Source organism: Dendroctonus ponderosae, unplaced genomic scaffold (assembly GCF_020466585.1).
Source record: "Dendroctonus ponderosae isolate FM_Combo_2020 unplaced genomic scaffold, Dpon_F_20191213v2 Dpon_F_20191213_2, whole genome shotgun sequence".
Lineage (NCBI taxonomy): Eukaryota > Metazoa > Arthropoda > Insecta > Coleoptera > Curculionidae > Dendroctonus > Dendroctonus ponderosae.
In genome coordinates this window covers 15,496,623-15,519,623 of record NW_026018165.1, presented here as the reverse complement: position 1 = coordinate 15,519,623, position 23,001 = coordinate 15,496,623, and the positions used below count along the sequence as shown (strand labels likewise).

The following is a 23,001-nucleotide window of genomic DNA, read 5'->3' as shown; positions in this document are numbered from 1 at the left end:
GAAGTTTGTAAAAAATGAATCCGCCTCAACAATATAGAACTTATCTGTTCTGTATGTTCTGAATCTGTTTCAGTTCATTTCATTGATTTAAAATGAATCTGCTATTTTCCCCATTAAAAACAAAACGGCTGAATGCGTACTTGAATATAATTCATTTTCTGAATTATTTTCTCTTTATACATTTATATTCATTTACCATCCAACTCTGAGATAAATCAAATATGAGCTCGTGCAATTTATTTATTTATTCAGAAACGTTCAATTTACATCCTTTTTTACATGAATTTCTTTTCCAGATTTAATGTGCTGCACCCATACCACGGGAACATGCAGGAATGTCTGCGAAAATGTAAGTTACGAAAAATGCTTCTTTGCTAGCAGTAAAATCAGCATTTGATTTACTTAATACATTGAAATTTGCCAAGTTAGAGCAGGGGCAAAGACATAGGTGTGCGAGTCATGCTGATGGAAATATCCACATTGGCTGTTAGCCAAAATAGGCCGTCGCCAAAGTCCGCTATATTCTTCATACTGTCAATGTTCTTTTTACTCTGCCTGCATTCTTTGATCTTATTTTATAATATATTTCTGAACTGTCTATTAGGAATAATGTATTTTTGAACGGTGCTCCTGTGCATCATCGCGGTCAACCAGACAAGCTCTTACTTAGCTAATATTAAATTATTTAACATTGGTTATTTGTTAAAATAAACGGAAGGAAGGAAGCAGAAGAAGCTTATATTTTTAGCCTCAATATCTACTTCTGCAACTGCGGCGTTTCCGCTTTGCTTTGAGACGTGAACAGGCTGTTGATTATCGTCGGATTATTTGAATTTTCGCAACTGTTCTGCCACTGAAAGTTTATTACGCTTTTTTGGCCTGTTATTTCTAGGAAATATTAATATTTGGTTTTGAACATTATCTTCTTAACACTCCTTAACATTAACTATCTGTTTAAACCTAATCATAGATGCTGAAAGCGTGCCTTACAGGAACCTTCTGATTTCCGGCCATTTCTCAGACCAAAATGCGTCTTGAATTAAACAGACGCTTAAGCGTTGAAGCTTCGTAATTATTTTTCAAATCGATGGATTCAGTTATAATATAATATAATAAGATATAATATAATCAATTATTTAAAAATGAGGAAAACATTCTAATCTAGCTAATAAACTCAGATCTAATCTTGCTGTTCTACCTTAAACCACCCCCTGGAAGAGTCTTTTGGCGTGTTCAAGACCGAAAATAGACAAATAATAATGCTCCATTATTTGTAGCTCGAAGCTTTGAGCAGATTAAAATCAGATTATTATTTCATGACAGAACATGCACGGAAGAGCTTAGAAAGTTGGATCCCCTTGCTCTCAGATGGCCCACATGGCTTTTTATAAAACACGTCTAATAGCTGGTTCAAAGTGATCCGAAATCTTAATGCACTTCATATATTGGGATCACTTCCAGACTGCCAATGATTAACATGTTTAAAGCTTTGAAGTGCTCAAACCCATTTCAAAAAAGTGCATGGAAAATRACGTTTATTTAAAGCAAAATTAGTTCAGGCATGAAAAGTATATTCGAACGGTATACAAAAAATGAAGATTTGACGTTGGGTCAGCAAGGTAATAGTAAGGAAACAGGAAAATGTTATTTGCGAAAAAACCATGACCGGTACAAGATTTTCCAAAGAGGCAAAAATYTAGGAAAAAGATTGGTGCMTCAACCAAAGGAGAGATTGATTGTTTTCGGCTATCAAARCACTCRGAAATTGCCAYTTCTCCAATGGGGATGGGAATTGTAGCTTCAYCGAAAAATGAGTCCATGACATTTTTCTTAAAAGGTCAGATGTTGCGTTTACGGGACACCTTGTATAAAGTCAATAAAATGGCGATTTGTGCATTATTAATTCAGAAGGGGTCTAAAGAAATTCTAGCATGCAACAATACAAGACAATCATATTGATGGCACCAGCAAAGGCCCTCATTGTGCATTCTAATGTCCAGGCCGCAATGATATCCCTCTCATTAATATTAATCAGCGTATAGCGTATTTTAATTTCAAAGACATATAAAACGAAGAATTTACGATTGGTTGTGTGTGTGTGTGAATTACGTAGCGGTTTCAAATTAAATTTGCTGGAAACGGTCTGTTGTTCGTCTAACAAACACAAATTTGGCTGTTTGAAATGTAAAATCGCAAAAGCATAATTTATAATTGTTCTGTTTAAGCGCTTAATTATACGAAAGGCTACGTAGTTCAATGATCGCTAAAAGCTTGAAACGATCGGCTAAATAATTAAAAATTCCCGTTTACACTAACTCATTTCCCAAATTTTTATTGCCAGTTAGGCAATTAGGAATTGATTAACTTGATCTTAAATTCGTTTAATTTGCCTTAGTAGTCAATCGAACATTGAAAACGAAAATAAACCGAACCCTAGGAACATCTGGACAAGGCCATACTGTAAACAAAATTTACATTATTAGTTGTGTCTTAGTTGCGCAGTAGCGTAGAAGGTTGATTGGGGAAGCGTAGAAGGTTGATTGAGTTTTTTTCCTGGTTTATTGGTTTGATTTGAGTTTCGGCTTTGCTTCCAAATGCATAAAATTGAACTGAAGATCATGCACAAATGTTGTTGTATGAGTTATCGCATGTGCAATTGTACCCATCTGAAGCATGTTTGGGTTTAGTGTTCTGTTTTAAATAATAAAATCGCATATTTTAGTACAGGAATTGTTGATTTTATGGGTTGAAATTGAAGCACTTTGATGTTATTTGGATTATCTGGTTATTTTCCTTTAAAAGTTTGCAAAAACATTTTTGATAATTTTCTCGTTTCCATCCCTTTTGTTTTCTGTTGAAAACATTTTCACCTTATACAAAGCAACTTTCTTAATATGTAGTGTTTCTTRGRAAATTGYRTTTTTCTAACACTCGTGTATTGAAAATGACAACTTTGCAAAAGCCAGAAAAAAGGCGTCTACTTTAAAGTCCAGTTCGAATAATTTYGCGGTTWMACCAAATCTAGAKTTGTTTGTGCTTTGTACTCTTTTGTCTGAAACACATTTCGTAGGTATKTAAGTTAGATTTGGTAAGTTTTSGGTAATTTTTATRTTTTTTCTTACTTTCTGAAGTGTTAGTTTTGCCTGATTTCTCTCAAACCATTCGGCAACTTGTTGAAAAMWTTTTTARGTATTGATTTGTTCATTTGCCTAAAGAAACCGCATCTCCTGAAGATGGTTTAACTCGAACATTTTTGCTGAATTTCGGAGTCMCAAAATTGAGAAATTTAAGCCAACTGAACATTTWAATMTATTTTTTGCTKACTTTTCGAGTCTTCATATTGAAATACTGGAGCAACCTAACGACTGWCATGCAGAAACTTGCTAACTTGTTTTCTGAAGTTTTGATGCCTGAAATMGGAAAATAAATTCAGATTGAAATATTTGAGGCAGAAAATGYCCGCAGAAAATTMATTTGTAGTTGACTACTAATTTGTCTYKAAGTGAAGACACTCAAAAAGCGTTGGTTGAAGATTTGTTCGTTTCTGAGACTTCCTTACCAAGAAAATTCATAGARTACTGTTTTTGTCACGTCTCAGTTCTGATAATCTGAAGAAATAGTAAATATTGATGCGGAAACAGCCTCAATTTCCCGAAGAACAAAAAGTCTTCCAGGGGAGATGATTTGGATCGAGTAGCACTTTTTCACTATGGCTCGTTGCAATTTGTGGGAATCATTTTGAGAAGAACCATTTAATAAAATTAGGCTTGCCTTCAGCTTCTTCCTGATGGTCTTTTTTCGACAAGGTGAGCATAATTTTGCGCAAACGCGTAGCAAATGGAAACATTGGAAACTAGCAATGTTCCTCATCGTTAAATCAAAAGCACATCAATTGGCCAGCAAGAAAACCCGATTTCAATCCTTTGGATTTTATTGAAACATTTTTCCTTGAGTTGATATACCATGTTAATTCCTGTGTGGAATGAACATAAATCTTGCAGGAATTTAAAAGAACGAAAGAAGTTCGCAGAAAAAGAGTATTGAAGTAAAAAAGCAAATTAAAAACACAATTGAATTGAAAAAGGAAATGGTTTTTGAACCAAAAAAGTTTGAAAAACAAAAGTTTAAACCGTTACAGGGACTTTGGAATGAGGTTCGTGTTTTATTTTTCAATTCCTCAAATATAAAATTATGAAAGTTGTTGGATTAATACAAAAATTAAATTTTTAGCAATTGTCATAATTTCCATTTTCGTTTCCATTCCAATAATTTTTCCAACTCATTAAACTGTTTTCTACTATTACACATTTGCAACTACATTTTTCAGTAATTATTGGTGCTCTTCAAAAAAACTTTACATCGATTTGCAGCGCGAGTACTACTTTTTAAGTAAAAACACATGTACTTGGAAAAATTGTCGTTAAAAAGCCACAAGAGGAACACAAAATAATCTAACAAGATTTACGTTGTATAATTTGAACAATAACGTTAGGTACAGACTTTATTGTAAGTATATAATAAAAGTGCTGAAAATTTTCAATTTTACGCCCGGCTGTAAAAAGTTTTATACTCTCCAGTCTGTAAAAGAGCAAAAACGGACGTACGCCCATGTTCAGTTTTGTTTTAAGGCGTTCCGGCGATTTACGATCGATTTTATCGGAAAACAAAAGTGAAACGATGAGCCGTAGGCTGCTCAACTTTATTGCCGACCGGTTGTTTAAAATGTTTATATTTTAATTTTAATTGCCTAGTTTCGTTTACAAATTGGCTCATCCAAACAAACATTAATTTCAAATAGTTCAACTTTGAAAGTGTTTGAAATTTACTACTGAGGAGATAGTTAAGTTGGTGTGTCATATGCAGTAACATTTAAGCACCGGAAAATTATTTCAGGTCTCAGATAGAAACATTAAATAATGCAAATTTAAATCAAGCATGTTTTGAATCAATCAGTTCAGGTTCAGCGCGTTGTTTATTTGATTGACTACCATCTCACAGGTCTTCGTGCATCAAAACAAGTGAGTTATGATGGAAATAAACTTCCAGCGCCACGATTTTTCTTGTCGCAGCAGGTTGTGCTCGCCCTGTAGGGCATGCACAGCGTGTTCCACCCATCAAAAAGTGTTACCTCCCGATGCGCCATTGTTTTCTTTTAAGTTTCGAAAATCGTGCTTTTCATGCACAGTGCTTTATTTTTTACTGTCTTTTGTTTGTGTGGTAGATCGTTTATTTATTTCCTAGTGTTAGTCATACAAATCGATGTGTGGCTATTGAAATGGAAGCTTGGAAGCTTGTTGTTCATGTTCATCGACGTGAACTACTAAAGTTCTATGTTTTTTTCTTATCAAATTTTTGTCACCCTTTTTTGTTGCGTTCACAATTTTCCAGGCCACTTGCTTTATTTTGCAGACCCTCTATTCACTGCTTCTGTGCTTCTTGATTTTGTCGTTTAGTTGATGAATTATTTTTCTTGTATTACTATCAATAGCGCAACATTTTTTCAACATTATAATCATTTGCCTAAAGAACTTGCAGTTAAGGAGCGAGACGCGGGACTGATGAAATGGGTTGAGTCATTAAAAGTTTCTTGCCCGCAAATTGATGAGTTCGTTTAATTCGTGTAATAGATAATGAGTTTCGCAATGTGTAGGCCAATTGTACCCTTTGACCACACGCACTAATGAAATATTAACTCTCTTATGGGCCGTTTTCAGCCAAAGCGGCTCTGGATGCATATCTATGCGTGTATTTATGCTGCACTTAAATACTGCAAAATTCTCAGAAAGGGTGATATTCGTGACGTGGACAAATAAGGGACTTGAGCTCTTTATTACTCCCTAGAACAGCCAAGAAGACAACTAAAACAGCCAGTTCATGAACGTGATTTTTGTGTGTTAAACTAAAGCCTCTTCAGGCAATAATTATGAATAATACCCAATAAGCTTGACATTTATTCAACAATATTCGAGTAAGTTTTATACTCTTGTAACGTTATATGGCATTAATAAACTAAGGCAAATAAAAATGAGATAATTTATGGGAAACTGGCTGCAGTTCGACGGGCACTAAATTCAGATCGCCGTGGGCACGCTGGAGTTATGACTTTTATTGTCAAAATAATTAATTGGCAACACTTATTTTGGTACGAGAAACTTGTACCTTGTAAACGGCTTCTTGACCCGACCAAAGGTTAACGAAATTTCAAGTTTCATGCTGCATTTTTATCACCCGAAAAAAAATGCTTTTGGTTCTCGGAACTGCAAGAAATTAAAAGTCGACCAACTGCTTCGGTTCTGTTTAAAGGCATTGAAGCCCAAAAATTAACGTGGAAGATCCACGTTAGAAGCCTGGAAAACTGTGAAATTAAACAAATTTTCGCCTCTAGAAAATGGCTTTGCTTGAGTCTCGCAATTAAGATCTCACGCCAAAGTAACATTCTCCAACATTTTTTCTCAATTTTCCAGTCATAAAGTTGAAAAATTGAAGTAAAAACTATCCGCCGAAGATTATTTTGTCTTTTGCTGCAAATTTTTTGAGTTTCCACATTGGGAGACTGGAGCAACTTATGATTGTCATGCAGAAGCTAAATCATCTCTAATTTCGATACCTAAATTCTATAAATTAATGCAGAGTAAAATATTTGAAGCAGCAAATATCCGGCGTACATTATATTGTTGTTGACTACTAATTTGTCTACTAATAGCTTTGGCTGAAAATTTATTCGTTTCTGAGATTTTCTGAAGAAGAAGATTATGTGAAGATCGTTTTTCTCAAGTCTCAACTTTGATAAGCTGAACCATGCGTTCCAACCATCAAAAATTTAGCGTTGATCTTTAAAAGCTTGGAAAACTGGGAAATGCGAAGAATATTTTTTAACCTCTGTAAAATGTTTTTGCTCGAGACACAATTTCCGAGTCTCAAAGTGAAGAAATTGCACATATTGATGTAGAAAACTTGACAACGCATAAAACTGTCTATAAAAAACAGAAGACTCTATTGTCTTTCGTTGCTCAGTTTTCGAGTCCTCACATTGAGAAACCGGAAAAATTTAAGCATTTTCAGGAAGAAACCTACTTTGTACAATGTTGGCAAATACTTTTCACTTCTGAGCAGTTCTTCTTACATATTGAACCACAATTCGATACATTCTTTAATATTTTCTCTTCTTCGCTTCTTCTTGATGAACGATTGTTTCTATTGTTCACTACTAACTTTTCGAGCTTCCATATTGATACAGTGAAATCACTGTAACAATATTGCATCTGTGAAATCACTTGGAGAGCTGGAGGATGAAACCGCATCCCCTGAAGAAGAAAAAGGCTGATAGTGCAATTTACTGTGTTGTAGACAAGAATATTGAGCTTGTATTTGCTAAGCAATTATTGGTGTAAGATGATCAATATAAAATAGATCTAACAACTGCAGAAAAAATTGCAAACAACGAAGAACGGAACGGGAACGTTCGTTCCCGTTTTCGAATGAAAATTAATTTTTTAATTAAATGAAAATTATGTTAAGTATTAATACAATTGCGGAAAACAGCAGTGGTCGATAGCCTTTCCTAGATAAAGATATGTTGTTGTTGTATAGAATTTTGCAGGAGTTTTATGGTAAATTCACTTTTCTTAAATTCCATGGTTCGAAATTCAAAATAGCCACATATTTGGTTCTCGCTGCAAAAGTAAGAGAGAACTTGGTTCTAGATCAGGAAATAATTTATTCAAGAAACTCGTTTGAGTGGATTTTTGGCGAATTTTCCGAAAATTTGATGGTATTTCCAATTCAAAAAAGCTACATATTTGGTTTTACCACAAAAAGAAAGAAGGAACTCTGTTCTATTTCAGGAAGAAGAGGTTTTCACGTTTTACTAGACAATTTCTTTCAGTTGATTTTTGTGGAATTTGTAAAAATGATTCTTTGAAGGGTGTGAGAAAGTCATCAAATTACTGCTGTAGACGTAAAAGTTATGTAATCCGGAATAAGTTGGAAATAATAATGCAGACAGATATCAAAAGTTTCGGAAATACAAAGAAATATAAGTTATTACAAACATTTTGCCTGTTTTAGAGAACATTGCACTTTTCTCAGTAAAGTAATATTTTCATTTCAAACATTGAACATTATTTTTTGTTAATAAATCTAAAACGCCTAAGATATCAAAGTCCGGTTTGCAGCATTTTTTTTCAAAATTTAATTATCTTGTTGATGCTGATATCACAATTAGTGATTATTTTTGCTAATGGTACTTCATAGCATTTTTACTAGGAACTTTCGGACTCATTTAGAGTCTGCAAGTCACCATTTTTTGTACTCATAAAGAGTACAACAAAGTCGCTTGAAAGTGGCAGCGATTTAAATATTTTCATCTTTAAAAGCTTCTCCCAGTCTTAGTAAAGACAAAGCGCCCATAAGACTTAATCGAAAAAAAAATCAAAATTTCGGAACGTTTAAATACTGCTACCAAAGGCATTTATTGATTAGGACTTTTCCGGAAAATTTTGAATTTTTGCACCTAACTTTTCCACCTAGCCATAGACGCAACGTCAAAAGCATTTTCAGGCAGGATTTTTGCATCGTTACTTTCGTCATGAAAATTTTATGCCTTGCTTTGTTCATGCGTGCTAAATAAAACCCGGTAGGACTGAAAAATCAAATTAAAAAGTGAAATAACAGTAAATAACTTAATACACTCAAATCTAAAACACAACTGAAAATGAGGATATAAACGTCTAGCTAGCGAAAAATTCTCGATAAATAAATGTATTATGCAAAAAAATAATAAGAAATAGAAAATCGTCAAGTACGTGACACTGTTTTAAAGATCAATTATATATGTTTTTATATTTAGAACTATCAACGACTTCAGAACACTCAAAACTCTAAAAAACCCTTGGTTGTTCACGTTCTATAAGTGTTCGTCCTGTGCATTATTTTAAAACAAAATGATGAATGCTGAAGAGCTAAATCCATGGACTAATTATTATTACTCGCCGGCTTTCGAGATTGAAGCTCATAAAGTAAGACGGTCGACAGACCCTAACACCGAAACACCATAAACACTAAAAGAAAATAAAGTGTTCCGTGCAATAATAAACATGGCCATTAGAAAGTCTTTGACAAATCGAAAGAACGGATACTCCTAAGGGGTACTGAAGAGATACAAATTAACTGCAACCTAAACAAGCGGGGGCTTCTGGATTTATTTGCTTTCATTTCGCCCGTTTGAGCAGACTCTAATCCTTATGAGATAGAGATGAAAAGATGCCGACAGTGATACGTTTTTGGTGAATGATATCCTCATCTTTCCAGCGCTATTCTAAGTGCCGATTCGAATCAAGTTGAATGCTTGAAATATATTATTCGGCTGTAATATCTAAGGAATTGAGTGGCTGGCAGCTTTTCACTGCAGGTTTCTAATGGTTGGGATGCCAATTTAAAAATAAAATTTTTTAATGGTCGAGATTTGACTATGGCACTTGTAAAGCAACATTTCGGGCTGGCGGCAAATTGGTCACAGATCTGGAAATAGGCTAAAAATATCGAGATTTATTTTTGTACATGAAAGACACATGAAAGGAGACGATATAGGTCACTTTATAATTAAGGCTTTAGCTCATCAGAGATTGCACAGGACAATTGTGGAACGCGGAAATTTGGTTTGGCAATTATTAAAGGGAAACCCAGCTTCCATGTGACAAAACTGTTGTTTTCTACTAATAGTTAAATTAAAGCACGCATTATTTCCTCAATATTGTAAAATAGTTCACATTTTAGAACTATGTTACGCCGCAAAATATTAATCATATCCGGTACTGAAATCGACTTCAATCCTTACTATTAGATTCTGATAACGCGGTTCTATGTGCGATTCTTCCGAGAAAACGTGTAGATAACTAACCAGACTGAACACATGATGATTAAAAAAAAATAGAACTATTTTAAGTAAGTTTCTAGGAAGTGAAAATTACTGGCAGCCTTCTAAATGATCAGTTTATTCGTATTTAATAGCCGCTTTAATAAGGATAGTTATTTACATTTTTTCAAATACTATTAGCGAAACTTTTGGACGAAGTTTCTTTCGATTTTGATCCAGTTTATCATTTTTCAATTAATAAATGTTAAACATTTGTTTGAATAAATATAATTAATACTTTCAACCGCCGAGATACCCTGATCTCGGTCCGTTTGATTTTGCCTTCGAGAATGGATAGTCGTGATGCTACAAAAGTGGACACAAGAAATGCGTTAAATTGCGCTACTACATCCATTAAAAAACGGACAAATAAGTGTGTCGAAGTGGCCGCTGATGTTTTGTGATACATTAATGCTGTTTGTTTATAATTAAATTACTCGTTTCCTGTTGATTTTAGAATATTTTTCTTGTTAGTGTTTCAAGAACCATTAATCAAATCATTATTTAAAAAATTAAACATTTGACCAACATCTGAACCTATTTTGCTTTTTTTTCGACTCCTACACCCGTCAGATCCATATTAAGCAAAATACGCTCTTATACTTGTATGCCGTTATTTTGCCTTTGAACAAATTTTCTTCAGAATTTTTCATTTTCTCTGGAGCAACTCTCTACCTGTTTAATTTAACCTGTAAGACTTAATTAGAAGACTTTTCAAGAACCATTAACACTGGTTTATTATGCTGTTTTTAATTTGATAAGAAATATCTTCGCTTAATGAAAAAAATCATTTTTAAGGCAAAATTCGATAATCTATCGTAGTTTTTGCAAAGGCAAAAAAAACTTTCGATAAAACAAGTTTAAGAAAAAATTTTTTTCGTTTTATGAACAAGAAAAAATAGAAGTATTTTTTCTTGCTTTTGTTGCATTCGACATAATAACTCGCTGAGCTTCTCAAAATACATATTTGTTCGAGGAAAATTGGGAGAAAATTATTTCTAAATACTCCGCAAAAACCTCGTAATCCGCTTAGCCAGCTTTACTTGGGCTGCTTTGAAGCAACAAATTTCAGTTTTGTATTCACATTTACGCACGTTTTGTACGAATTTTCTCTGAGCATTTTTCTCAAGTTTATTTGTGTCTTAATACACTCCCGAATAAACGTTGGTTCTAGGAAATAAGACTATGGACAATTTAAAATGACTGCAAAAATGTTTTCTAATGACTCAACTAATTGTACTTTTTTCTAATGAATAATCAGGAAAAAAACTGTAAAATCTATAATTGTGAGTACGAAAATGTTTAAATAACAATCAGTTAATAAGTTCATAATTTAACTCAATTCATAATTTTTTAATATACTAAGCAATTTTGCGTGACGATATTAACTAAATTGAGAACTTCTTCTTCTATATTTACAATTATTTTCGTGCATAAAAGTTAAGGCGAAAAATGCAATATTTCTCTTGATATTGAAATGTAAAACACATGAAGTTATAATTTATTTGATTCATAAGAGAGGAAAAAATAAATTTGACAATGAAAATATGACCACTGCTCCTACTATCATATGAAACACATCTGCACAGCATTTTGCTAAAAAATAATTGTTGAGAAAACTCAAGTACAGAACAAAAAACTTAAACAGAATTTAAATACAGACAAATAAATAGATTACATACATACATTCAAATATATAGCTAAACGCTCATAATTGCTGAACTAGTATGTCTTTACTGCCTAAGTTTTGATACTGTTGTCAAAATTGGATCAAGCAAATAGGAAGAAAAATACTGACACGAAAATTTTTCAAACGTACTTAAAGTTAAAACCATAATTTAATAAAACTCGCTTGGCGACAACTAATTCTTCTCGTTTCTAGTTTAGTATCAAGCATGATCATCTTATGCTCAACTGATGAGGATCAATAAGAAACCGGCCTTGATGCTGAGCAATCAGTCAAAAAAACTGTGTTTTAAAATATACAGCAAAGTTGGAACTTAGCCATTCTTATGAAATTGTACGCAACTATCTCCTACGGAAAAAACGTCTTCAAGTATCCAAAAACAAATTTGACATTCAGGCCCGCATAAAAAACACTTGAAACCGGGTATACTCAAGAGGCAGAGTCGTTATTAATGTCGCACAACACCATCCGAACGCTTGAAAGTACTTATTTTAGTCTCTGGTGAAAGATTAATCGCTACAACTTCCTTCTTTATAGGATGATAACATTACATGTTAGCTATACTAACTCCAAGCAAATGAAACCATTTTTATTAGGCAGATAAAAATCTCGTTGGTTTTCTGTTATTTATTTGAATGGAGGCTTTTTGAATGTTGCCTTCTATGATTATAGAGCTGGTACCGAGATTGTGATCGAATTGTTTTGTATGTTTTACTGTTGACTTATCACCAGCGATTAATTAATTTTTGTCTCTTTTTCAGATATCCCTTGTTCAGCTAGCTGGAGACTTAGATTTTAGGGACAATACAGTAACCCAAGTACAAAAATACTGCTCCCAACAACTGGTAAGTGTCTAATTTCAAAACTAACCAGACTGAATAGATACCCGGCTCCAGTGGCGTATACTTGAGATAAAAATTGACTAATAAAATTCGTTTCAACCTATAAATCTAACACTTAAACCTATCAAAGCGAAGTGACGCCTGAAAACCGACCAGATTTAGATTCGGCTGACGAAAACAATTTGCCAGATGGGACAGGAGCATCGTATCGGCCCCGTCAAGCTATGACAAATTATCGTTTTCGAAGCTGTGAGGAACAAAGACTACAGAAAACAGATTGTTTAAGACTTTCAACGTACTTAAAACTTGAATTCATTTTCATTAGGAGGATAATGAGGTTTTTGCTGCAAGGCATTTCAAGTCTAGTCACATGTTTTAAATGACTTAGCAAATTAAAACTACTAAACATTCTACAGCGACAGACATAAAGGGATGTGCTGTTAAACCGCAAGCGGACAGAGTTGCATTCGAGACTAACAATGAGCAAAAGCCCTGGAAGTTAACGAGTTGAATTGAGTAGCTTTTTTTCGGATTTTTTCAAATTTATGTCTATACTTTTCTTCTTTATTGTTGATATTTTTCTTTTTCAATTTTCTAGTGTTTATATAAGTGTACTTATTCATTTACTTAAATGTTTGAATATTGATGGTAGATGGACATGACTTTCCTTAAAATGTTTCAAGTTCTGTTTCGGAGTGGAAATTCTACTTGAAATATTTACAATCTGCTCCTCAAAATTACAAGCTTCACATATTCATCTTCTGTTTGAATTTTGGAAATAAAATCTGTCGAATTTACATCCGTTCTATCCGAAAACTTCCAATATTGCAAACAAACAAAATCAGCGGCAAAAACTGTGTCACCATTTGAAACACCACCATTTTCGGGTACCTAATGCTATCCTGAAATGTTCTTTTTTTGTTATATTTTGAATTCTCTTGGCGTGTTTAGCAAGACGGCGAAATGCATAAAACCTAATTTATACCATAAACCGAGTCACACTCCATCCATGTCAAACAAAAGCCACATAAAAGATGTTCCCTTAGATTACATCCCAGTCAGCCTGAGTGGAATCCAAAACAACAAAACTGTAATATATGATCGGGCCTTCGAAATGATACTTCCTATTAATATCTCGAAATGACATCTATATGTTTTGCGTCAAGACAACGTATACCTGCTGTTTTAGGACACTTTTGATGGGTTGTTTTTTCAGTGAGAAACAGGGCTGGTAAAATTTCATTTTTGGGCCCCAAATATGCGAAGACAGAAGTTGGTTCTTCACGTTTTCGTTTTTAATTTCTGCATAAATTGAGTGAAATGCTGTAAAATTAGATTTATTAACTATTTTTTTTGTGTTATTTATAATGATAAAATACCAACATTATTTTATAAAATAGTCTTTAAAGCGCGGGATGCAAAAAACGCAGCAGACGAATAAAATTAACCGAATAATTAAGTCGATTATAAATTGTGGTGTGCTTCATATTTTTCCAATGTATTTATTAACATATTTTTATGTTTAGTTGCTTTGATTGAAACGTTATGGAAATTGCATTAATACCCGGTTTTGGATTGGATTAAAACAAAATATTGTTTTTAATTCTCAACGTTTCTCTATACATTTACTTGCCATTATCAAGTGATGTTTTGCTTCTTCACATGATAGAAAAAAATAATTTTACGCCGATCTAAATTCCAGCTCATAAACAGCTGCAAGGTGGAAAAATTCGTTTGTTTGCATTTTTTTGTTGAAAGTTGAAAAATCGAGAACAAAAATGCCCCTTAATATATTTATTTTTACGTAAGTTAACAGCATAATCAAATATAACGCGCTTCTTCCATATCATTCACCAATTACATATTTTCTTTTTTGCCTAAAGTAACGCCTTTTGGGTTTTATTGTTATTATTTAGTATATTTTTCATGGAATATTTTCGTTCTAAACGAGAGACAATATTTTTATTAGACCCTTTAATATATCTTTTTCGTTTGAGTAGTCTCTAGAAACGTCAATTTTAAAAAACCGTGCTTATTGGGAAAATTTTCACCCTAAAAAGTATGACGATATTTTAATATCTTGCTAGAAAACTTTCGCGGTAAGTTAGGTCTAGTTTGTTCATGTTTATATATTATTTATTCATATTGTATATTCATACTAAAATAAAAATAAAAACATTCAGGTGTTGGTTATGTCAATTTACCTATGTATTTTCTTTTTATAAATTTCATTCGTTTTATTGCGAATTATTTCGAATTGGTCATAAATTGTCAGCTGTGACTTTGGTATTTTATAGGCTGGATTTGAAAAGTTTTAAAATAAAATACGTTTTTCAAAAATGCGTTTGATTTCATTCCAGATACAAAGTTTGGCATAAAAAAACGTGTAAATTTTCAAATTTTTTATTGCAAATTTGCCTCATTTTGTTGCAATTTGTAAACTTTGTCATTCAGCTTTTGCAAAAATCCTTTTCTTAAGGCGAGGAGTAAAAACTCATCTTTGACTGCAGAAAGTCTAGTATATGGCAAAACTGTGGCATTTTTTAAATAAAAGTTTTTATTTTACTCCGATCCAGTTGAAATTGTTGCAAATTATGAACTTTTTCATGTATTATGAATCGAACATCCCTTGGTTTGCTTCGCAAAACCACAAACTTTTTCATTTTGCATTTTCCTCCATATCTTGCAAAATTTGGGGCTAATAAATTTTAACTTTTGGTTTCTGTTTCCAAAATACCAAGTTTTGTTGCATTAACTTTTGGTAATTTTTGAAAGTGTTTGGGAATTTTAATAATTAAGTTATCTTTGGCTAATAAGTATTTGCTTTGCTTTAAGAATACTAAGTTTGACCTACAAAATATCTAACTAGTTTTTCATTTACCATTTTTTTCAACTTCTTTAATATTACCAACTTTTTATAATTTTGGTTCTTTTGATTATCAATTTCTTGAGAACTTCAAATTCTCAAGAACCAAAAAATGAAACCTCGCAAATAAGATTGTTTCGAGAAAATTGTTCCGTTTAGAAATACATTTTTCTTAAAAATCTTTTTTTTCACGTTACATTATTCTCCATTTCTTGAAACTCAGCAACTTTTTATAATTTTTAAACGTTTTTGAAAAATTTTCAAACTAGATTGATGTTGCAAAATAGCCTAATTTGCTTTAGCAATACAAGAGGATGACAAAACATCTAACTTTTTAATTTTTTTGCACTTAATAAAGAAAATTAATAACATTTTGTATTTGTTGTATTACATTTTGTATTTTGTTGGAGGTTTGTGAGAAAAACAAATAAAATCAGTTTTACAAAAATTACTTGATTTGCCTTATCTGATAAAAATTTGACTTTAAAAAGATCTAACTTTTTAAAACAAATATCTCCTTAGACATGATTTATAATTATAAACATTATATGATTGTAAACATTTAGAATTTTGTTGTCATACTCCCATGGCAAAGCACTTAAGCGAATGCCCAAATCTTCAAGAGGTAAACATTATATTTATATTTACGTTTAATTTATGTTGTTGCAGGTAGCTTTTTGGGAATGCTTAAACGCTACAATAAATGGTAAGTTTCGTTATTAATTTCTGGAAAAATGTATATTAACCATTAGAAAAATTTAAATCAATATACAGTATCAATTTGGAAATAAAGTGACATTGCAAACACGAAATACATAATCAATTAACGTGTATTTGCATGTGGAAATGTATAATAAATTAAAATAAAACTAAAATTAATTAAATAGTTACCTAAGTATTAAACCCATAGACATACAATTAAACTGACGGTTATTAGAATTAGAGGAAGAACTGATGAACGGAACTAAAATGCGATAAAATCTAATAATTTTATTGGAGTTTCCAAAAAATGCATATTTGATTAATAGGAAGCTTTCTTTGTTAAACAAGAAAAACACTCTAGAGGGAGTTTTGATGAAAGTACAGAAAAGTGTGACGACTTTTCCAATAGTAGTTTCAGTTAATTAAGTCCATCAATTCATGGTTGAGAAATGCTTTTATGAAAGGCTTGTTTACGGATTGCATAAAAATATAATTTAGTTGTGTATTGTTCACAAACAATACCAAATTTGATTTTAAAGCTAAAGTCGAACGCATTGACTCAACATTAGCTTAAAAGCCCGAAAATTTTTCAATATGTATTATGGTCAAAAAACCGGGAACACATTATATACCTCTAAATTAATGCTGCGGCTTTTTCAGTACCTACAAATTACAATAATTTTTTAAATATTTTTCGCCCCTCTTTGGTCAACGCGCGTTTAAACTTCCATTACCTACTTTCGGAGAAAAACTGGAACTTCTGCAGTAAATACTTTATTAAGTCAAAAATAACAGTGTGAAATTGGAAGGTAAATCATCTAATAAACTGGTTTTAAAAAAAGAAAATTACTTGTATTGCCATGTTTATCATCACGATTTATGATGGTCAAATTAATTTAAAAATAGATAATAGCAATGACACCAGATGGTTCGAGTCAACCGATGCCAAGTTGAAGTCACAAAATTGAGCCGGTACGATTTTCGACGATTTGAATTATTTGTTTTAAGCAAACAATTTAAAATTTAAATTAGCAGCAGACAATAGAAGCGTTACATGTAAGGCACTTTGAACATGGCCATAGTGTAGCTCGAATCGTTCTTGGTATTCTCGATTTGTCATATTCCGGATTTCTTGTTGGGCTTGTTTTAAATATCAAGTCGTGATATTCACTCTACAGAGTGATACAAATTTATTAGGGCTGCTCTACAGCAACATGTCGCAAGAGCGTACCGAACAGGCTCGTTAGTAGATTTTGGTTTATTTTTATTAACACTGGAACGTTGTCGTCTTATCCACACGGCCAGTGAAAGATAGATAAATATCCCGGCTACACCCTTTAATGAGACAAAACGAACAAAATGCTGGCTTTTAATTGGTAGGATTCTGCGTTATTGGCTTCTTCGCTTTCTGCATCTTTTCTGATTAACATTGACTTCACAAGATAAGGGAAGTACGTAAATTTCACTTTATACGAGAATTTAATGTTGATTTGATTATTATGTACTTTTTGGCATCTCGATTATTGTTGATTTTAAACTATTCAATTTATTTTATTGATGTCTTTATGTAATGGTCAATGGTTAGTTTAATTTGCCAATAAATAGCTGTACAGCTCATTACGAATAAAGTCGCTTAAAAGGAACGTTTAATAAAAAGACGTTCTTAAATGAAAATCAATTTGACTATTTAATAATGAAGCAATTTGCTTTAACATTAACAGAACCATAAAAAATCAAATAATTGTTCAAAATTGCTACACAAATAACTCGGTTTCCTATTACGACGAACAGAAAAATCACACAGCTAATGAAGACAGGAAAATATTGTATGAGAACGATATTGTAAAACAATAAAACAAATAAGGTAAAGATATATTATGCTATAAAGACAAAATAAAACAAAAAATATAATTACGTTATGCAATTTTAAAGTAGCAATAATAGTTAGATTTAATGTTTACAAGAGTAATTCTCATAACAAAAATAAATAGGCAAAATATGTAGAAACCACAATTGATTTGAGCTACTTGAGCAAGAAACAACATAAAGAGACCACAAGCAGGGCATGAAGCACAGTACAGCAGAGCAATGATGCAAAAATTCCTAAATTGGTCTAGAATGAAAAAGCACAATTGTGATTAAAATTTCAGCATGGATTAAATGAAACATGAAAAAATCCTTGAAAATCATATACATTCAGTCAGAGGGCTAAATGGAAAACTAGTTTGAACAAGCAAATAAAACTGGTGGAGCAAATTAAACATTTACTCCACCAACCTTACCTTTACAAAAGGACTTTATTCTTTATGTCGCTTCCGTTGCATCTTTACAATCTTTGTTTTCACTTACTTTAAATATTATTTATTTAACAGTAAATTGTATACAGGAATTACCTACACATAATGAAATATTAATAAAATCATTAAAAATAGAATGCTTTAAAAGTCTGCCCTTGCTGAGAAGATTTTATACATCAGAAGGATAAATCCAGATGTTTTGCAACAAGTATTGTGCAGATATTTAAAAAATCACAATTAATTTGCTAAGTATAAAGAATTTAATGCATGGTTCTCTTATTTGTGAAATAATAAATATTTATTGATCGCAATTTACATTACATATTGTATTGTTGCTTACATGACCAAGGACACGGAAAAAGCAAACTATATCACTGTCACAGAATAATAAGTTGCTGATAACCCTGAATGGCCACACAATAAATCCGCTTTGACGGTCTGTTTACTAAGATCTATTCTTAATCATTAGCAATAAGCACAATTAAAAATTAACGTTGCTTAATGTTTCCAATAATTCAATTTTTATTAGATAATTTCTTTTCGAATTAGCATTTGAAGGAAACTAACAAATCTTCTTTGCGTTGAATGGACTTTTGTATTTCTATTTGCAGTGGAAAACTGATCAATTTTCAATACCTTTTCCTAATCGAATTGCAATATCGAAAATGTATGATTCAGACTGCTTAATTATTCATGCCAATTATACCGGATAGGATAAGTTAGTACGATAATCGTATTCAATGATGTTCCAGATATGTCCAGAGGTGATTCATGGACAGGTCGAAGCTGTTGTGCTATTCCTTATAGTGAAAGTTGCAGAAGAGCTTGCGTAACTGCAACATCGCCAGATGATCTTACCAGAAGTTGCAGGCGAAGCGACGAAATTACTTTTTTCACCTGTATAGACAAGCAGCAAGTTGGAGAACTGTGCTGTAATGATGCGACCAGTGATGAGTGTATAGAAGCATGCAGGTAAGACTTTATTATCATAGGCGTTATCTATCAGATCACATATTTTCAGGAGGCTGCTAATTTTGAGCACCTGTGGTCGATTTTCGACAGAAAGCGGACATTGAACTGCTCAAAATTTTGATTAATTTATTTCAATTTTCAGTGATATATTTCGAAGTCAATTAACCCCCAATAAATACCAAAGAGAAAGACTGAAAGAGAGTTGCGAGCTGACTAGTCCCAAAGTGGTTGAGTGTGTTAAGGATGTTGTTAAAGTAACCCCAGCCAAAAATACTTTGAAACGTAAGCGATTTATAAATAAAAATTCTTCAGCTTTTACTACTATAAAGGTTATTTCTCTCTCGATATTGTGTGAATCAAATTGGAATATGTTTGACAAGATACACTGTTTATCTGTAAAAAAATATTGAAATAGATTTATACACTTTTTACAATTTGTACAATAATTTTTCATCGTTCACGATCTCATGGAAAAACACGCTGAAGCTCAGATCAGGAAAAATTTCTCATTGAAGACGCGAAGGCTTTCAATATGCATATCGGAGAGGTTATAACGCTAGAAATAATTCATTGGGCTAAAAAACCATGCTTGTAAATTGTTGAATTTTGATCGAAATTTTCCTAAGAGTAGTAGTGTCTTTTTTGTCAAAAAACATAAAGTCTCTCAAAATGTGCCGAATTTTACATAATGTTCATCTCTAGGAAACGAGTTATGTAACGAGCTCATTGAAAAACAGACTGGAAACTTCAGATTCGCAAAAACGACATTTTTGGTTCATTTTAATCGATTTTTGAGCGGTTACGATATTTATCCGATATTTTTATTATTAAAAACTTGAAAAGGTTTAATGTCCAAATCGAAAAGCGCCTAAGGTCATAAACAATCTCCTGAGCTCAAAAATTGTCATAAGGGTCAAGTTTTAAAAAAATATATAAATTAACTCTAAATGTGTCGAATTTTACATCATTTTTATCTCTAGAAAACGAGTAACGTAACGGAAAAATCGACATTTTGGGTTCATTTCAAGCGATTTTTCTGCAGTCATGATCTTTAATCGGCGATGATTTTGTTATTAAATACTCGCAAACTTTAAAATTGCAAATTGAAGAGCTTCTAAGCCCTGGGACAAATTATTGGGCTCAAAAAACACGCATGTGAAGTTTTGAACTTTGATCAAAATTTTCCTAAGGGTTGAGGTCGATTTTTCCCAAAAATATAAAGTATCTGAAAATGTGTCGATCTTTACATCCTTTTCAGCTCTAGAAAACGAGTAACGCGACAAGCTCATTGAAAAACACGCTGGAAGCTTCAGATCCGGAAAAAGTGACATTTTGGATTCATTTCAAGCGTTTTTTGATCGGTCAAGATCTTTAATCAACCATATTTTTCTTACTAAATACTCGAAAAGTTTAAATTTGCAAATCGAAGAACTTCTAAGGCCGGAGACACACCATTGGGCTCAAAAAATACGCATGTGAAGTTTTGAACTTTGATCGAAATTTTCCTAAGGGTTGAAATCGATTTTTCCAAAAATTATAAAGAATCTCAAAATGTGTGGAATTTTACAACATTTTCTCAAGGAAGCGAGCATTGAAAAACACACTGGAAACTTCAGATCCGAATAAAAAAACACGTTTTTGGATCAGTTTAAACGATGTTTGAGCGGTTACGAACATTAACCAATAGTATTTGCTTAATAATTACTTGAAGGCCCTAAATATGCATGTCGAAAAGCTTCTAAGGCCGTAAATAATTAATTGAGTTCAAAAAACACCCATGTGAAATTTGAATTTAGATCGAAATTTTCTCGTCTCAGGTCGATTTTTTAAAAAAATATAAAGTTTTTCGAAATTCCTCGAATGTTGCTTCTTTTGTATCTTTATAGAACGACAAATGCAATGATCTCATTGAAAAACACGCTGGAATTTTCAGATCCGGAAAATCGAGCGGTCACGATCCTTAACCGGCAATAATTAACTTGCAACCTGCATACCTTACAACAAAAAATAGGAAAAATGTTCTTCTTTGGAAGCTTGTGTGGACAAATATTTACAGGAATTTGTGTTTTTTTTTTAATTACGATAAGTTTTGTTGTATTTTCAAAAAAATTTGCGTTTCTAATATTTTGTAAAAATCTACAAAAGTTTGCATTGTAAAGTTTCTTCACTACGTTCTCCAATTTGTTTGCTGTGATAAATTTATTTACCAACAAACAAAAGCTCCTCATTTAAGGGACGGGAAGGCTTTTAAATTTGAGATTAAACTTCAAAATGTTGTCGTTTGTTAGAAACTTTTCTGAAAAATAACAACTGATAACAAAGTTAACAATTAGAACATTTTCGGTAGTTCGTTTGAAAAGAAACTAAGGTTTCTGCCATGTTGTTTTTATGTATTTGCCGATAAAACATTCACCGGTAACTAGTCAATTTTGCCATAGAAAAACAACCAGAGCTTCATTATTTTTTTTACTCCAAGTGAGGAAACTGCTAATAAAACTATTTTCATATTCAGATTTACACTGCTGTGATAAATCAAACAATATCAAATGTAGGGAAACTTGCCGTGACGTTCTAGCGAAGAAAACAACAGTTCAGGAGATGATCGATGTATTGGAAATGGGAGGATGCGGTTTACCGCTACTGCAGGTTTGTTAATGTTTTTGCACTGATGAGGTTCTCCAGCTTTTAGAGCGACCGGGGAAAGAATTTGTTACGTTTCACAAAAAAAAGATAAAGGCTTCAAAGACTCATCAGTTTCAACCAATATATCGCGGGTTGTTTCAATTTTCTTAAATAAAATTGGTTATTTTCTATTCAGGACAAGTTCTGGCAATGTTTCATCTATCCAACAAACGATGAGCCGAACAGTTCAACCTCTTTTGATGTATCGCGAATTGAGCGAGTTGGCATGGATAGTGCCAAATGGCATTGCTGCCAAAGAGCCAATTCAACTCAATGTTCCAGATTGTGCTCGAGAACGTTTACCAAGTCTTGGTCATCATCATGGGAGGACTTCCACAAGAAATGTTTGACCAATGTTAATGAAGAACCTCTGCGAAATTGTATCGATGAAGGTAATCAGATCAACGTTGATATAAACTTACATATCAAAATGCATAATAAAATAAATGTTTTCAGTTGACGAGCCTTGCGAGTTGGGGTGTGATGGTTTGTCTTTTTGCACCAACTTCAATAACCGTCCAACCGAACTGTTCAGGTCCTGCACTCCGCAAGCTGATGAGGCGGCTAGAAGTGCAGTGACTTTATGGCAAAATGAGAAGAACATAACGCTCTCCGAAGTCCTAACTTTGCCGCTGAAGCCCGATAAGAAGTGTGCCAACATCTGGAAGGCTGTAGCCTGCACGTTGCAAATAAAACCCTGCTCCAGGTTAGTTAGTAGCCATGTTTAATGGTGATTTTACTGAACATTTTTAACCGGCAGACAATCACATGCCACCCAAATTTGCAATGATGTTTGCCTGGAAATTATATCACAATGTGCCGACTGGAGCCGATTGGAGCCAATGTATTCTGCCGAGCGCATATGCGAGTCGCTAGCGCCAGAAGATCTGGGTTCATCCTGCATTCAAATCAATGATTATCTTGCACCTTCAGCCGATAACTACCCGAGAATTTCTGGTGAGGATAAATAGCGAAAAAATGTGCCCACCAGTTTTGTAAGCATGTTTTTATTCGTTTGCAGAACAAGTGTCCAGTCCGTG

At 32.9% G+C, this 23,001-nt stretch overlaps 1 protein-coding gene across 1 annotated transcript in view; it reads left to right on the top strand.

Annotated features, from left to right (window-relative positions):
• Nucleotides 1-23,001, top strand: part of LOC109544550 (reversion-inducing cysteine-rich protein with Kazal motifs) — a gene marked incomplete in the record, with an annotated part of 35,979 nt that overhangs the window by 7,318 nt on the left and 5,660 nt on the right. The window contains 10 exon segments of the mRNA XM_048663664.1: nucleotides 297-349; nucleotides 12,362-12,445; nucleotides 15,978-16,014; nucleotides 19,060-19,279; nucleotides 19,422-19,561; nucleotides 21,792-21,925; nucleotides 22,098-22,353; nucleotides 22,418-22,667; nucleotides 22,722-22,918; nucleotides 22,983-23,001. Coding sequence (XP_048519621.1) covers nucleotides 297-349; nucleotides 12,362-12,445; nucleotides 15,978-16,014; nucleotides 19,060-19,279; nucleotides 19,422-19,561; nucleotides 21,792-21,925; nucleotides 22,098-22,353; nucleotides 22,418-22,667; nucleotides 22,722-22,918; nucleotides 22,983-23,001 — 1,390 coding nt within the window.